The sequence below is a fragment of the Mus caroli genome, chromosome 14 (genome assembly GCF_900094665.2).
Source record: "Mus caroli chromosome 14, CAROLI_EIJ_v1.1, whole genome shotgun sequence".
Lineage (NCBI taxonomy): Eukaryota > Metazoa > Chordata > Mammalia > Rodentia > Muridae > Mus > Mus caroli.
In genome coordinates, this window is record NC_034583.1 from 14401878 (window position 1) to 14420061 (window position 18184).

The 18184-nt window shown below is 43.2% G+C and overlaps 1 protein-coding gene across 1 annotated transcript in view; it reads left to right on the top strand.

The window, feature by feature from the left end:
* Kat6b (lysine acetyltransferase 6B) overlaps positions 1-18184 on the top strand; it is a 172287-nt gene that overhangs the window by 132843 nt on the left and 21260 nt on the right. Inside the window, 2 exon segments of the mRNA XM_029469204.1 lie at positions 2539-2700; positions 5718-5811. Coding sequence (XP_029325064.1) covers positions 2539-2700; positions 5718-5811 — 256 coding nt within the window.

An 18184-nucleotide genomic window follows, 5' to 3' on the forward strand; every position in this document is an offset into this window, starting at 1 on the left:
GAGAACCTTGCTATTCACAGGAAGCCCTTGTGTTCCTGGGTCTCATTGTAGGTTTCTTGAAGATATTTTGTGTTTTCAGAGCAGACGTAGTAGCAGAAAGTCTTTGCTTTGTTTTCATTGCTAGCCAGGCTTCTGCTGCCAGGCTCGGGATCTGGCTTAGCTGATCAGTTCTATGCTGAGGACTCCGGGCTCTCCTTTGGTGGTCCTGTCTGTTCACAGGGTCACTGTCCGTTCTCGGCATTAATCCTCCTCACTGTAGCTGCACATGTCTGTGCTTTGCTGTATTGTCCTCTTTGTTACCATCCTGGTGTGTTGTTTACTCTTCAGGGTCTCAGATCAAGCCTTCCTTCTACAGCAGACATGATGTCTTCTTTTTCTGAAAAGCAGTGTCCTTTAGAGTTTGTCTTTCCAGGTGCCCACATTCCTGTGTATCATTCTGCTGCACAGTTGCCTTTTTCTCTGGCCTCCAGTGTCTCTCCATTGTAATAACGGGAAGGTCATCAGTTTCTCGTGTGTCTAAGAGGCTTCTCAGACAGGGGTTTTCCCTCTCTAGACTGGTCAGGTACCTACTGCTGTGGTGTTTTTTAAGCACCTTCCTGCTCTTTCTAGTGAGCTTGAAGGGCAAGTGGAATTCTTTGTGAGGCTGCGCTATTACTTCTTATTAAAGGCCAAGCACAGGCGGCTCAGCCTGAGTACTACTGGCATTTCAAGCTGAATAATATATTGCATAGGAACTGTAGTGTACATTTTAAGGTGTTTAGCAGCATCCTGCCGTCTACCTCCTGGCTGCTGCTGCTGGTGCTACCTGTCCATTCGTGACAACCAAAAGTGCCTCTGGTCAACAGCCACATATCTGAGCAGAAAGAGGGTGGGAGGTGGGGACCAGCTCCTAGTGAGTACCCCTGGTGTGAAGGATACCAAGTACAGGTTACCCCACTTGATGTGCTGTCGGGCTGCCACCCCAGCAGCCCCAAGAAGGCAAGGGAGAGAGTTGGTCTCAGGGAGCCTTTGCCTTGTGCCAGCTTTACTGTTTGATCCTTTCCTCATGCCTTGGATGCTTTTCCTCCAACCAAATGAAAATTGAAACGACTGTTCATCTTTTCCCAGACAGCAAAACACATTGTTTGCCTTAAGTAATTATTGAATAAATCATCATGAGTAAGGCTGTGTGTGGACGCTCTAATCTATCAGGAAGTCATCTGGGCAGGATAATCGGTCTTGTTAGACATGTGTTTGAAAGCACAAAGATGAAAGTCGCCCAGGAGTGTAGTTCATTCCTACACTGAGGGTGCGGAGGAAACCCTAAGGCCCTATTCTAGCATCTTGATTGAAGGTATCAGCTTTGGAAAGGAAACTTTTAGATCTTTTCTGTGACTTCGAAAGAAGTAAACTGTATCTGTGATTTCGGTTGTGTGAGTCTCTTCTGTACCTGTCTCTTTTCTTATCTTTTCTGATTGATCAGAGATTGTTTCAGTGTTTTCATTTCTGTTTCTGATGCACAGATGTACATCGCCATTATTTCTTGTGTACAGCACTGTTTCCAAAAGGACCATACTTCCAAATACATCAAAACTTCCTTTAATTAAAGAGAGAATTGTATCCTCAGTGCCAGTTGCCAGTATTTGATTATGTTGCTATGTGTGGGACTAAGGCTCTGTCCAAGAATAATAGTTATATGAAATCTAAAAATAATTTGTGCAGTATAAGAACCGGTATGGTCCACAGGAGACCTGGGAATGGTCAAGTTCATTGTTAAAGAGCTCGGGTTAGCAAAACCTGACTCCCCTAAGAAGAGTTCGGGGTCTGTTTGGCTCTCTGTTTCAGCAAGTCACTACATTTGATCAAAGACATTGGTGTCTGTACCTTAGCTCCTGTGGAGGCCTTGGTGTCCCAGCTTGAGTCTTTTATTTTGAAGAGAAGTAGACTATAATCATTATACTTACTGTAGGTTTAAATTCACCTGACTCTCTCTGTAATTATTCCCAACACAGAGATTGTATCTTCTCCAGTTATATTAAAATGATACTTGGGATAAAACTAAAATGGATGCCTCTGCTGTTTAATCCACACTTTTGAAGAATCAGAATAACTCAGGCAGTTCATTTATATTATTTTTATTTGAAGTCCTTTTGAAAATAACAAAAGTTTGACATGCATGATGAAATTTTTGTTTCTTTAATTTTCAGATTTACTTGGCTCCAATTTAAAAGTAAGAGGTCATGCCTGATAAATTTTAACTCATAATAAATTGCAAGTGAAAGTGACTTTGCTAACGTTGCTGTTTCTTGAACGAGCTTAAGGAGGAGACGTTAGCTGTCTTGAATTTACCTTAACAAGAGGAAAGATGGGATTCTGACTCTGCAAGTAACAGCTGTTCCCTGGTTAACACTTTCTTTGTTTAATGGAGTATTTTAATCTTAGAGTGTAGGATTTAGAAATAAAATTATATACTTTTTAAAATGATATACAGAAGAAGCAAGTTTATATTCTGATTGATACTTTTATGTTAAATAATGTTGTCTGTTTCTCTTTTTCCAGGTTGATGGGAATATGAGTAAAATTTATTGCCAAAACCTTTGCTTGTTAGCCAAGCTCTTCCTGGACCACAAAACATTGTATTATGATGTTGAGCCATTCCTTTTTTATGTCCTTACAAAAAATGATGAAAAAGGCTGTCATNTGGTTGGATACTTCTCCAAGGTAAACCACGAGCCAGCATGGCCTTCTCTCGCTTGCTTGCAAATGTTTTTAGTGGAGCTCAGGTCTTTGAACAGGGTTTTTTTTTGTTTTGTTTTCTTTTGTTTTTGTTTTTTTATGACAATAATTTGAGTAAGTGGCTCATGTTTCTGAAAACCTCAGCTTTTTGTTTAAAGCTCGTTTGAAAGGACAAAGACAAGAAACAAACAACAACAAAAGGTGCCTAGGAAGTGTGTAAAGGACCCCAAGAACCCTGTGCCGTGCTGACAGTGACCATGTGACATTTCATTACCGCCTTGTAGACTGCCTCGCAGCTTTGATTTCCAAATGTTGAGCTTCTTTCTTCTTTTAAGTGCTGGCACATGAAGCTTCTGTGGTGGAGCACTTAAGACCTCAGCCTCTCTGCTCATTTCCTACCCTCGTGCTCAGCAGCATCCAGTGTTAGATAGAGCATTGGTGCGGGCTGCTGAGATGGCTCCTGAGAAACGTCCAGGACCTGCTCGGTAGGAGAGAACTGACTCCCAGAAGTTGTCCACGTGCACCCCTACCCTGCCCTGCGCCTCCTACCCCACACACATACCAAGGAATAAGTGGAATTAAAACAAAAACAAAAACACCACTGGCAGTTGATGGCTGGTTTTCCACCGCTGCCTCTCCTGATCTGTGCTGTGGTTTTTAAGTTCTAAGGGAGTCTTGCCTACAGGAAATCTACCTGTCTCTAGCAATCAGCATGGGGAAGAACTTGCATACTAAGGCGCAGTGACTCGTCTTTTCACTGGTTCAGAGCTCTTCTCCAGAAGAAACTGCTCAGAAACTGCTATTGCTAAGTCATGCACCTTGAAAGAGAGCTGGTTTGGAATGTGTTTGCCAGGTGTTGAACTTTCCTTGGGTATGCACCCAAGAATGGTTACATAAACAGAGATGGTAATTACCCAGACGCGCAGCAGATGAGTGACTTTACTGGATCTGCTTTTCTTTAATGTTCATGATGAAACACTCCATAGAAGTGCTGTTTTCACAGGAAATGAGAAGCTAGACTATCTTCCCGGTGTGTTGGCATATGCCGCTAATATAAATACTCAGAGGGCTAAGACAAGGGGATCACCAGTTTTTGGTCAGCCAAGACGGCATGGCCAGACTGTCCCATTATATATCCCTCAATGTTCCCTCCCTCCAGACCCATGCACCATCCAGAGGTCCTCCTGTCTCATCCCTGGGAGTATAAGTGTGCAGCTATTTTGACTGACTCACTCTCTCTCTCTCTCTCTCTCTCTCTCTCTCTCTCTCTCTCTCTCTCTCGGTTCTTTGTTTTGTTTTTGAACAGAATCACACTATTTAGCTCTGGCTATGCTAGAATTCAGAGATCCACCTGTCTTCTGCCTCCTGAATGCTGAGATTAAAACATCCACTCCCCACCCACTCCAGACAGTGTTTCTCTGTGCAACAGCCCTAGCTTTACTGGAACTCTCTTTGTAGACCAGGCTGGCCTAGAATTTACCAATAAATGCCTGCCTCTGCCTCTGCCTCTGCCTCTGCCTCTGCCTCTGCCTCTGCCTCTGCCTCTGCCTCTGCCTCTGCCTCTGCCTCTGCCTCTCTCTGCCTCTCTCTGCCTCTCTCTGCCTCTCTCTGCCTCTGCCTCCCGAGTGCTGGGATTAGAAGGGTGCACCACCCTTCTGTTCCATGTGGCTTTAAGCCTCGTGCTCCTGGAGGCTCACACCGGCACAGCAGGCACTTTACTTACTGGGCTCGGTCTTCAGCCCAGGAACATCTATTAAGAAAAGGAGGCGGATTGCTGTTGGATTATATTTCAGTGAACTCTTAGGGCTGAGAACAGTTCTGGGCAGAGAAAGGGCTGGCATCAAGGATATAAATCCTCTTTGCCCAGAGTACATCTCTTTTTAGATAGAGTGACCCATTTATCTTACTTTGCACAGTAAAATTAATTATTTGAGCCTTTACTATTGGCATGCACATCCAGGGATGGGCAATTTATCTCCTAGAGATAACAGAGTCTCGTTGTTACTTCTGGAGGCTTAGAGATGCCACAGACAGCTACAAGTACACAAAAGTAGGGCTCATCTTCTTGCATTTCTGCCCTTTAGACTTTTTTCCACAGTTGTTTCCTGTGGTCTTTGAAACTGGTTCGTTAAAGATCTGAGTGTTCTGAAGTAATCTTGTGATGTGGTTCTATTTGTGAGCAGCCTCATTTGTGGTTTATATTTGGCCACAGCACTCACGGCCTCAGAAGCCTTTTCCAGATCTTCTCTGTGTAGGTTTTGGTGGTGTCTGTGTACTCTGAATTTGATATTGTGATTGTGAACCCTTAGTTCTTAGAGCTATCAGAGCTCTACTCAGACCCCCTCCTGGCTTTAGCCTGTTGATAGGATTTCCGTCTCACTGTTGCTCAGAGGCTTTGGGGTTTCTTGGTGTCTTTTTTTGTTGTTTGATTTTCCTGGTTTGAAATGCAGACTTTAATTATTTCTCTGGCCTTTAATTATTTCTACTTGGCCTTCTGATTCACAGGAGACACATTTGTTTGTGTGTCCACTCACATGTCTGCCATTCCAGTGCCACTGGGGGATTTACTCAGAGGCAGAGGCCAACTTACCATTGTAGAGTTGTAGATTATCATGTAGTAGGGCTGCCCGCCAAAGCCCAGCTTACTCCACTGGGTGGACTGAGTGGTGTTTTCTCCCTCTCTGCAGTTGTGTGAGCAAGGAGTGCGTCATTCCCTACTGTGGGGGCTCTTTCACCCTGCACACATTTCCTAGATTTCCTATTCGAATTTTATGCTCCTAACTTTGTAGAATGCAGATACATCTGAGAAGCATGGCCAGAAAGGGTGCCTTGTTGTTACTTACTTGATAGTTTGATCAGCATGGTAGGATTACTCTGATTGGTCCTGACCCAAGCCACTGTTTGACCTTAGCGGATAGTTTTACAAGGGCGGTGGCAGGTACTGGGACTCGCCCACTGCAGCAGAGCTCTGACATACTTACTATGCTTCTTTTTTCCCATAGGAAAAGCTCTGCCAGCAGAAGTATAATGTGTCCTGCATAATGATCATGCCCCAGCACCAAAGGCAAGGATTTGGACGCTTTCTCATTGATTTCAGTAAGTGAAATACATTACTTCCTTCCATAGTAGCTGCCGGCTGTTTCAGGAAACTGTACCGCATAAAGCTTTATTTAACCTGCTGTGCTGTTTTGTTTTTGTAATCGTACATAGTGGGTCTTCTGTTTATAACCACCTGAGTTAGAAGATCTTCCTCACATGACAGTTTCCCTGACACCCACTTACACTCAGGGAAAATGAGACTAGATCTCACCACAGTGTCCTTGCCTCAGAAAGCCATTAACTGGAATGAGCTGGTAGAGTTGTGTGGCGCTGTGCTCACTATACCGTTAGGTAATTATTGGTGATAAGCACAAGCGGTTGTTAGTTACAAGGAGTTTTAGCTTTTTCAGATTTTGCCCAATAGTCTTTGTGGAGCAGAGGAGAGCAGGGGTAAGGAGAGCCTGTTCACCTGAGGAGGCTCTAGTCACTTTCCCTCTTGCTGTTGCAGAAGCTGTTGGTAACAGGAGCTTTCTCAGGAACTGCAGGCTTTGTATGCACTTGTACCTCCTGAGCCTCTCTGGTTAAAGCTGGATGCTTGCAATACTGCAGTGGCTGTGCTTCTTTCTTAACCGCTGTCTTTTTCTTCTTGCTTATTTTATACTAAGGCTCAAGCTGCATTTAGAGAGTTGATTCCAGTTATCTAGAGATAGTAACCTGTGAGCCCATTTCCCTGTGATGATAGTAGTCTCTAGCTATATGACAGTCTGTCACTTAGTGCACGTGAATTCGTAGGTTGTTAGCTGGATAAAGGAAATTTGAATATATGTACAGGAAATACAAGGCCTTCCATGTAGGTATGCTGTGAGGGTCCATAAGCAAGTATGTTGACTCTGTAAGTCTGTATCATTACATTCTGAAATGTTGAAGTCTGCAGATAAAATAAATTTTAGACTGACTTTGTATAATATCCTGACAAAAATATAAAATTAAAAAGGATTTTGGGTTGATTATTTTTATACCTTCAGATAGTGTTTCCAATTATTAATTTATTTTCCTAGTCTTACTGTTTGGGCCTAGTTATCCAGGAGACTAATTATCCAAGGAGGGCTATGCACTAGCTCACTGTCGTTCCTTTACAAGTCCTCGCTGTAATCAGCGTCTTTTTCTTCTTTATTTTTCCATGTTTTAAATCATTGTTCTCTGAGCCTTTCATACGTGTACCTAATGCACTGATTGCTCCTCTCCTGCCCTCTCTCATCCCTCCCTCATCCCCCCCTTGCTCCTCTCCTGCCCTCTCTCATCTCTCCCTACCCCCGCCCCCCCCCCCGGTTTGCTACTTAATCTCTTTCCTGCATTCATGTCTTTTTATCTATGTCCCTCTAGGTTTGACCAAGTCCATGTATGTGGCCTTAGTTCCTGGTGTTGTATGAGTGGGTACACGTCTGAAGGCCATCATTACATGAGTTTTTAAAGGGGGGGTTCTTCTTGCTTATATTGGATAAGTAAATGTACAGTTGAGACTGCATTTGGAGAGTTTCTAGAGATAGCAACCTGCAAGTTAAATCCCTGCTACAGCTATTTGGAAAGGCAGAATTAGCTGTCTCTTTATGGAGTATTTTACAGTCATCATCTATGAGGCGCTCATCTATAACTACACTTTCTGGGATACATCACAGCCATGCAGGCCTAGGCTTGCTGACAGTGTTCTCGTGTCTCTAGGCTAAAAGGACGTTCCAGGAGACAGCTCCAGGGTACCTTTTAAGCTTTTTGACTCGCCAGTTTGATTCTCTTGAGTTTTTTTTCTGTGCATGGCCTTTCCTGACATGGCCCCTTCCTCTTGCCTGTTCAAAATCATGCTCATTTGGTAACAACTCGAGAACCTCTTCTTTGCTGTCTTTGTAATTCTATCTTACACCGTCTCAGCCATGTTCTATACGAGCATGCTTAGACCGTGTTTGTTCTTTTGTGCTAGACATCAATATATCGTGCTTCTGAGTTACCGTGATCTCCTTGGATACTTTTTTGGATCAGCATAGTTCCTATAACAATTTGTATTAGATGTCGTTTTGCTGATATGAAGTGATAATGAAGCTATCTAAAGTGGTGCCTAGATTATAAAGGTAAAAAAGTTAAGCTCTAAATACAGTGACATAATTACAGGGACATACATGAATGTACATGTATGGATAACCCAGGGAAAAGGCTGGGTTCCCTTTAAGTGCTAAAACTATTTTAAAAGTTCAGACATGAAAAAACAAGGTGGACTTGAACTTTTCTTTCCTTTGAGACCAGGTCTCACTTTATACTTCTGGCTGACTTAGAATTCACTTTGCAGACCAGGCTGGTCTTCATCTTCCAGAGATCTGCCTGCCTCTGCCTTCCATGTACTAAGATCTGAGGTGTGCACCACCATTCCTAATCACCACCCTGTAATTTCAGACATGAAATACAGGATACACTGGAATACTTTCGGGGACATTTGAGGTCATTATTATGAGTGCCACCCTCCGGATGTGACTGGCTTTAGTAGTCCTGACAGTCTTGTAGAACCCTTGGCCTTGTCTCTCCACTAGAGTGCTTAAGCACCGTGGTGAAAGATTTTAGTATAGTTGAAAAGGGAGGCTGGGGGTGTGGCTCAATGGTAGAGCTTTTGCCTAACAAGCATTAGGCTCTGGAATCAATCCCTGTTGGCACTGAAAGGGGTGGGGGTGGGGAATAGTTTGAAGGGAATTGGTATTGTTTTACAGTACTTGAAAGAAAACGGGAATGAGTATAAGCCCAATAAAAATTCACTTTAAAAACAGAATTATTCCTTGACCGACCACTGTAAAGAAGACAGGATATGCTGTTGAAAAATTAATAACATCTCCTTGGGAGTCACTTAAAATATTAGTAGATAAATATCTTTCCTTTGGATCCAGGCATTCACAGAGGGAGGGAGGGGAAGGAGCACATGATCATTCATCAGTTTTGCCTCATAGGTCAGTGCTCTGGGTAAGAAAGATGAGCAGGACTTGTGAGATTTCTAAAATATGTTCTGTTCCATTAAAAGGACCTCTTAATAATGGTTTGGGTTCCTTTGTATGAGGCTGGGACCTGTTGATTAAGGTTGTATTTTCAGTGAGTCAGATCAGCTGTAAAGTAGGGAAGTCTTGTCAATGATGATTGTAATTTAGCAAAGGAAACAACATACAGGAGAGGAAGCTATCGCTCCTCACCTGCACCTGGATTTTATACATGGTCCAATAGTGTGTGTGTGTGTGTGTGTGTGTGTGTGTGTGTGTGTGTGTGTACGCTCTTGAGTGCATGTGTCTGTCTGTCTGTCTGTCTGTCTGAAAAATGCATGCACAAGATTTTGGCACTGTTGTCCGGTACAGTAAGAGAACTGATGGGGTTGTCCACAGGCCCAAATGCTACCCTTCCAAGAAGCTGTCTCTTGCTTCTGGGACAGCTTATCTGGCACTTGTCAGAGTGAGGTCTCTCAGGAGGCTGTTTGCACAGCTTGGCCAGAGTGAGTAAAAGGTGCCATCGTCTCATAGACAGCCTGCTCATAGACAGACTCAGGGTTCATGACTGCTCAAGAAATGATGGACACAGGCTGGAGGGGGTCTCTTCTCCTGGATTCTGAGATTTCCTCTCCCTTAGTCAAAAACTTTAAAGCCCTCCTACACACACACAGACAACTCTCCACCCTCAGTAGACATGTCAAGACTTCAAAGAAGCCCACTTCCCACAAAACTTCTGCTACTTTTTACCTCCCACGGACAAGGAAAATAGCTGTTCTTCCCACAGGGAACAGCTAGGCACTGGGGAGCTAGAATGTTCCTTCCTGAGCCCTGGCCTGCTCCTGCTGTTAGAGCTGCCCAGCAATGCCTTCTATATTTCACTGTTTCTTTATTTTGAAAGAAAATTCAGACTTGAGAGAAAAGTTACAAAATTGTGCCTAGAATTTCCATGAATTCTTTGCCCGGATCCCCTGGATGTTGGCATACATAGTGTCTGTTCTTTTATTCTCGTTCTTCTCTCTCATACGTTTCTTTCCTGAATTGTGATGAGGATGAACCGCGTGTGTTAGTCCATCTTTAAAGATCCTCTGCTGTGTGTCCCACAATTCTCAGAACCAAAATCTCCCTATCAGCAGGCACTCTGCTGGATTCAGGTTTCGTCTCGCTGGTGCGTCCTGCTGTCCTTTCTGGGAAACACCTCTCACTGTGGGTTTATTCCTCACCACATTCAGTCACTGGGTCTCTGAAATTTCCCAAGGTCGGGGGTAGTGGTGGGTTTGTCTTGATTTTACTTCCTTGGACATTGTGAAGTATACGGGAACCTATTCTGTACAGTCCCTGCCTTCCCATTGGAGCTTCTCTGATATTAGATTTGAGTGGTAAGCTTTGGGGAGAAGTACCAGAGAAACTAAGGTTCCTCCTCCTTGGCTTACAAAATGTGCTCACCATGTTATGGGGTGGTGCCTGCCAAGTCACTTTAATTCCTGTCGGGTAGGAAGATACCTTGAGGTTATGTAAATACCACTTCTCCCATCTTTTCCTCCTAGTTTCATTGATGGGTTTTGTTTTTTTTTTTAATTTGGTGTTTGGAGGCACAGCCTCATATAACCTAGGCTGTCCTTTGACTTCTGACACTCCTTCCCTTGCCTCCTGAGATTAGGATGACAGGTGTGTATCTGCCCAACCTAAAGAATGATTTTCACGAGAGCTGGAGAGATGGGTTAGCAGTTAAAAGCATTGGCTGCTGTTGATCAAAGATCCATTCATTTCCCAGAACCCACGTAGTGCCTCACAACTGTGTGTGACTCCAGTTCCATGGGGATCTGGGCTCTCTTCTGGCTTCTGTGGGCACCAGTGCTTCCATGGTACACAGACAAATGTTCATACAGGCACAAGAACCATCCACATAAAAATGATAGATAGATAGATAGATAGATAGATAGATAGATAGATAGATAGGCAGGTAGATAGATAGATAGATAGATAGATAGATAGATAGATAGATAGCAGAGTTGTGCTCCTCCCTTTTCCGTAGGTCACCGGCTGCACTCATCTCTAGGTGCTCCCTCCTCTCCATTTTGTACTAATGAGCATGTAGGTGTGCCCTTTCTTACTACTACTACTACTACTACTACTACTTCTTCTTCTTCTTCCTCCTCCTCTTCCTCCTCCTCTTCCTCCTCTTCCTCCTCTTCTTCTTCTTCTTTGCATAAAACATGTTACACTATAGCCTTTTGGATCCTGTTCTTTTGCATTTTTTACTCTGTATCAGGAATCACTTGATGTAAAGAAAAGATTCTCTTGATGCACATCCTGTGGCTATGTACACAGTTGATTCCACCCATCCCTATGTACATATGAGTTACCCCTAGTATTCTGCTCTCTGCACACACGCGAGTGTGTGTGTGCACCCATAGGTGCATAAGTATCACATACCCAGCACACATGGAGACCAGAGACCTTAAGATTTATTTTATTGGGGCTGGAGAGATGGCTCAGTGGTTAAGAGCACTGACTGCTCTTCCGAAGGTCCTGAGTTCAAATCCCAGCAACCACATGGTGGCTCACAACCATCCGTAATGAGATCTGACGCCCTCTTCTGGTGCATCTGAAGACAGCTACAGTGTACTTATTTACAATAATAAATAAATCTTTAAAAAAAAAAGATTTATTTTATTTTCTTTTTAATTACATGTATGTGTGTGTGCATGTAAGTATGGGTTCCCTCAGAGATATTCCACCACCACTACCCCCAGCTGGAGTTACAGGAGATTGTGAGATGCCCCGCATCGGTACTGGAAGGTCCTTGGGAAGTAAAATATGCATTCTTAAAACCTAGGCCATGCTTGGCTCACTGTCTCAAGCCTTAGTGATTGGGGTGCCTGAGGTACACTCCAGGGAATACTTGAATACCAGTGACTATGTTAAAAACTCTTGCTGATGGCTCTGTTGACTTGTCAGCCAACAGTGGCTGTATGCAGCAGCACATCATCTTTGTAGCGTGTATTCAGAACTAACAAGCCAGGCTGAAGGTTGAACTCCAAGTTCAGGGAACTGACATGCCCCAGAACATGTCTTCATGAGCATGCATGTTAGATGTTACACTTACTACAGGCAGATTAAAGACTCATGGAGTCTTGTGCTCAGCAAAGGGTCTGCATTAAAAAAAGCTAGTAGAAGTTAGTGGACATGCTAGATAACAGCTGGAGTAAGGACAGCCAAGGGGTCCATGAGGCTGGGGAACGGGGCTTTGAGATTCCAGAAAACAAAGGAGATGAGTGTTTCAGCACGGACTGATCCTAGCACAGCTGGGATTTGTGAAATTCTTTCTGTGTGTCACCTGAATTGCACATGTGAGCCCAATTCTCACAGATAACTATGGGGAAAATGACACAAAAAAAACTGTCATAGATCCTCAGTGTCCCAAAGGAAAATGTGTAAGCAGTATACCTGGAGGACTGTGGCCTAAATGGAGTTTTAAAAACCTGAATCTGGGGCTGAGAGTAAAAGCGCTTGCTGGATGAGCCTGACAACATGAGTTTGATTTCTGGAATGCAGTCCATGGGGGGAGTGGAGATCTGAGTCCAAAAGGGTTTCCACTAACTTTCATGTACAAACACAGCCCACACACAACAAGGGGAATGTTATAAAGAAGTGGATTACCCAAGAATGATGGCCCACGTCTGTTATTCTAGGTTGTGGCAGAGGATTGCCATGGGTTCTAGGCCTGCTTGGACTACAAAATGAGACCCTGTATCAACAAAACACAGAGCAGGGAGAAGGGTGGTTCAGAAAGCTTGGCTCTCCAGAGCTGGGGGCAACATGGCTGGGGTTGTTTTTATACTGTAAAGACTAGGACACTGGATTCGAGAGTGTGTGTATGTGAGCGCGCACGTACATGTATATGTACCAATGTGTTAGGGAACACTGATGAGAAAGATTAAAGTAGAAACAAAAGTAATACCCAGGTGCAGTTTTTATTACAAAGTCATAAAAGAAAGACATTTAGTGAAATTAGTTACACTTTCCTAGCTAAAAGACTAAAAGCTCACTAACTAGAATTATAGATTCTAGAGTCAGCAAGATACTAGCTTAGTGGCTATAAGTGCTTGCTGTGTGACGCTGGTGACCTGAGTTCAGTCCCAGGAACCCAGAGAGTAAAGAGGGGAACCAATTCCTGAAGGTTACCTTCTGGCCTCTGTATATAGTCTGGCATCTACATGAAGATGGTGGTAGAGAACATTTTTAATTAAAAATATTTTGTTTACACATGGGCTGCTTCAGGGCTGCTGAGATAGACCAGTGGTTATTACCATATTCTTCTCTTTCAGAGGCCCCAGGCTCAGTTCTCAGCAACCACATGGCCTCTTAACAACCTTCTGTAACTCCAGTTCCAGGACAACAACTCCCTCTTTTGGCCTCTGTGGGCACTAGGCATCTACATGGTGAATAGACATGCATGCAGGCCAGACACTTGTACATATAAAATAATAATACAGGAGGGGAAAAGAAGATTCTGCTTGCTGCATCTGGTGATGACCTGTCTTTAATCCCAGTACTCAGAAGGCAGAAGCAGTAAGATCATTGAGGGGTTGAGGCCAGCGTGGCCTATATATCAATCAAGTCACTGGAAAGCTCAGCTATACAATAAGACCCTGTCTCAGGCAAATAAGCAAAAAAAGAGTAGAGTGCTGTTCATAGAACTTTAAAATGCTTAATCAGGAATTTCAAATGATTTCAATCTGTAAGAAACTTTTTTTTTTCAAATAAAGTTTGCTGTTGGCTTGTCTCGTGTAAGGAGTAGCTTGGATTTCACTGGCAGGCAGTAGTTGAAGTAAGCAGGGTTACGGTTGCTTGTCACCTTCTCCTTGCAGCCTTCTCCGTTTACCCTGGAAGCCAGGTAGATTCACCATGTGTGTGATAGGGAATAGTTGTAAAGCTCCCACTAGGACACCCCACCCGTGTGAGCATGGTTGGCCAAATATTCAGGGCATGTTTAGGAGGGAGCATGCCTGACTCTAAGGATGTTGTTTGATGGCTGAGAACATCTCTCTGGCACAGACTGAATGAGTGGTGGTATTGCACAGTTCACCTATGCTACCTACTCACTGCAGTTTTTCTTTCTTATCTTTTTAAAGTGGTCCTGACCATTTTAAAAAAAGAACAAACAAACAAACAAAGCCACTGTCCCAGCCCCTAGCTGTGTGTGGCACTTCTCTTCCCAGTGTTGCTGGTCTCCCCCCCTCCGAGGTTGTCATTGGAATGAAGGCTGTTTCTTGAGTTCACTTACTTAAGTTGCAACAGGAAGGATCGTTGTTCTCAACTGCCAGTCTTGGGCAGAGAGAAGAAACTAAGTTGGTTGAAGAGCTGTTTCTCTTTCCCTTACTCTTGACAGACAGTTCATTTCTTGGCACATTTATTTTAGAAGGAAGGTTCCAGTGTTAGTCCTCAGAAACAGTCAGCTCTGTCCGCTCCCTTTCTCTGCCACTCTTCTCCCAGTCCTTGCAGTCAAGGCAATCATTAAAGAGAAACAAGATGTCCTTGTGAAGTGGTGTTGAGGTCCTTCCAGCTCTCGGATAGAGACCTCTCCCTTGACACTTGGAAGAGCTCGGCCAGCCACTGTCACTGGAAGGCTTGTTTTGATCTGTGCAATTAAGTTTGCTGATGACATATTTTAATAGAGTCTAGTCTATAATAGAATAAGGAAAGTGAACATCTTTCCTTATTTTCTCATTGTAATAAGTTTCTCCAAAAGCCTTTGCCACTACTGTTTTAGTACACGGAGCTGACCTGTGATACATTTTAATATGCTAAAGATAATATTGAGGTTGAAAATTGAGTCTGTGGTGGTTTATTCAGAGGTTGACTGCTATGAATACATAGACATGCATTGCATGAGGCAGTGCAGCCAGTGCTTTATGTATCTTTTTTCAAATAAACTAGGTTTGTCATAAATAAGAACAAATAAATAGTTTGTATAGACTAGTGTGTATTCATTGCTTCAGTGAAAACATTGTGACTATGAAACATAGGGTCTGCCATCTCATTTTTTTCTGAACACCACATATTTGCTTTGCATACCTCAGACTTTTTCAGGTTTTGGCATACAGGTGGATGTTGTTGCTGTGTAATCTTTGTTCAGATTGCTACCCAGTGGGCATATGCAGCAAGTAGTGTTGGAACCCACTACTAGGCAAATTCCATTCAGATAGCCAATAAGCATCAGTTGGCAGTGCCATCCTGAAGACAGGGACTTTTGCCGGGTTGAATTCTCAGCCATAAGCTCAGTGCTTGTCACATAATGGGCATGCAATAAACATCCATTAAGGGAATAAATGAGTGTCTGACTCTGCTCTTTGTACTGCTGGGAGTACCTCCAAGTCCACACAGCCAGCTTCTGACAGAATTAGCTCTTGATCTGAGGTTTTCTCGTGGCCTTCTGTCTTGTCACATGTACACCTTTATTCTTCCTTCTGCAGACATGCTTTAGACAGCTTTGGACAGACTTTGGCCAGCATGGCCTCGGTGATGCAGCCAAGAGGGTGCATGATCCAGGCCTTGTTGTGGGGTGTCAGACACAGGGTTCATAACTCATCTCTGCAGTCTTAGGTGTGAGGTATACTGAGGCTTCGCAGTGGGAAGTGCTTCCAACTCGCTTTCACTGGCCCAGTTATGGTATTTGTAAGGCAGAGCAAGATCACACAAGCTTTGTTCTTAGTGCTTGAAACTAGTGCTCTCCTGATTTTGGTTCCAAGGAGACTATTATCTTTAAATCTGTTTTCCAGCTAATAAGAGAAGCAACGGGCTTAATGTTTTAAGTGAAAAACAAGTTTGCTTGCAGGGCAATGGTGGTGCTCGCCTTTAATCCCAGCACTTGGGAGGCAGAGGTAGGTGGATTTCTGAGTTCAAAGCCAGCCTGGTCTACGGTGTGAGTTTCAGGACAGCCCGAGCTACACAGAGAAACCCTGTCTCCAGTTTGCTTACCTCTTCAGGATAATTTTGATAATGCAGATGACTGGGTCAGAAGATGGTTACATTTTCTTGTTTGCTCCTTTAAAAAAAATACATTTATGCTTTGGGAGAAAATATGTTTTTCTTTATTTGCTTAGAGTTATATTAGAAATACAGTTTTACACTACATCATACTACACTGTTGTGTTTAATAACATAAAAACTTAAGTTTTATAATTATTTATGTTGCATCTTGCTTTGGATTAACTAACATTAAAGAAGACCCTTTCTTCAACAAAATTGTTTTAATTAATATTTTTAAAGTACATAAAAGTAATTGAGTGAATTAAATAATTTTATTATTTATATAATAATATGTTGTCCATATTGAAACAAATGTGCAACATAGTTATACTGTAGCAGGAACCAAAAATAAGGTTGCTAAAATTGTGGTGCCCTTGTATGTACCTGGGAGCTAAGTGGGGTTCTTTATGTGAAGGGATTGTTCTGAAATAGGGGTGATACTAAAAACTAATCCGCACAATGGAAAGAGCCAGGTCATCGTCTGAAAGCTGGTGAGTGAAGCCTTTATCCTGTCTCCCCTGTCTGAGCGGTGCCACTAGGTGACCAAGTGGAGCTTGAGAAAATAATCTCTCCCATGAATTAATGGATCTGTACATTGAACACCAAATAGCTGCAAATTGCACAAAGAGGAGCAAACAGACATGATCAAGCTTCTATTCTGTATTGCTGGAAAAGACATAGAAGAACATGGTGAATGATAAGACAAGCACACCATGAGAAAGCCCCAAGATCAGGAATAGATAGGAAAGAAAGAATATGGGGTAGAAGGAGAAATCCACACATTAAAAGAAAATTGTCTTTTTTTTAAATGGACATAACTGCATTAGCACCTTGATGTTGTGGTGGTAAAGGCATAACAACAGCAATAGAGACTGCAGAGATGTGTCAGTCAGTGGTTAATAGCACTGACCACTCTTCCAGAGGACACAGGTTCAATTCCCAGCATCCGCATGATAGCCTACAATCATTTGTAACTCCGGTTCCAAAGGATCCAGTGCCCTCCTTAGCCTCTGTGAGCACCAGGCATGCACATAATACACCAATACGTGCAGGCAACCATTCATAAAATAAACAAAGCTAACCCAGGAGGTGGTGGCACACACCTTTAATCCCAGTGTTTGGGAGGCAGAGGCAGGCAGATCTCTGTGAATTTGGAGCCCATCTGGTCTACAGATCAAGCTCCAGGACAGCCGGAGCTACACAGAGAAAACAAAAGCAATAAATCTAAAAATAGTAAGAATAATAAAAACCTATCCCTGATTTCTAGGAAAAGGCCTTGTAGTAGTTATTGATGAGAGAAGGGGGAGGAGGTATCGCCTGGGCCAAACAGAAGATTCCTTGGTGGTGGTCAGCAAAATCCTAAGTGATGGTCACAAGGGCGGTTGCCTTTTGGTAATCCACTAAGCTGTATGTTGTATGTGGTTGTGTGTTCGTTGGAGGCGTGTTTTGTTTTAAGCCATTGTTTTAAAGCGGGAGGTCATATACCCTATGGCATTTGTTTTATGGCTGTAACTCTTAAAACTCTCAAAACAGCCTTTTTTATTTATCGGTGGAATTACATCAGTGTTGTAAAGAGAGAGAGAGTTCTTCACCTTTACTGCTCTACATAAGAAACATTAAGTGCATAAGGGCTTGGTGCTTGGCACCAGCTTCCTGTCATGTCAGCCTTTGCGAAGCTGTTTTTATGTGAAGCAATTGCACCCAACATTCTCTTAGAGAATGGCCTTCCTGTAACTTCTGCTTCCACTGTTAAACATGACTGAAGCCTGAAGGGTGATGAAATGGGAGATTCAGGTAAGAAATACTTGTCTGGGACTTGAGAGGTGGCTTAGCAGATAAAAGTACTGGCTCCTCTCACAGGACCCGGGTTTAATTCCCAGAACCCACATGCATGTCTCGACCCTCTGACTCCAGTTTCCGGGGATCCAGTTCCCTCTTTTGGCCTCCATAGACACCAGGCACCCCCACAAGGTGCACAGACATTGCATGTGGGCAAAATATTCATACTCATAAGAAATATAAAATAGCCTTAAATTTTTTAAATACTAAGAAAGAAACGTTTCTGCCGTGAGGTGGAAGGTCAGAGGTGAAGCCGAGACATTCCAGCCTGGACACTCATGCTTTGTTCTCCTACTGTTGATTACATTCCAGAATGAACGAATATAGTTCTGTCAGACACTGCAAGTGTGAGTGGGATGCCCTCTCCTCCCAGGGCTAATGCACTTGTGAAATTTGGACATTTAAAAAAACAGTGCTTACAGAAGAGAAAATGGGAAAGAAGGCTTAGGTTGCCAGAGTGAAGCTGTGCTAGGCCAGATTAAGGAAGACACCTAGAGTTATCTGTGGCTCCTCCCCCCCCCACATTCATTCTCTCTCTCTCTCTCTCTCTC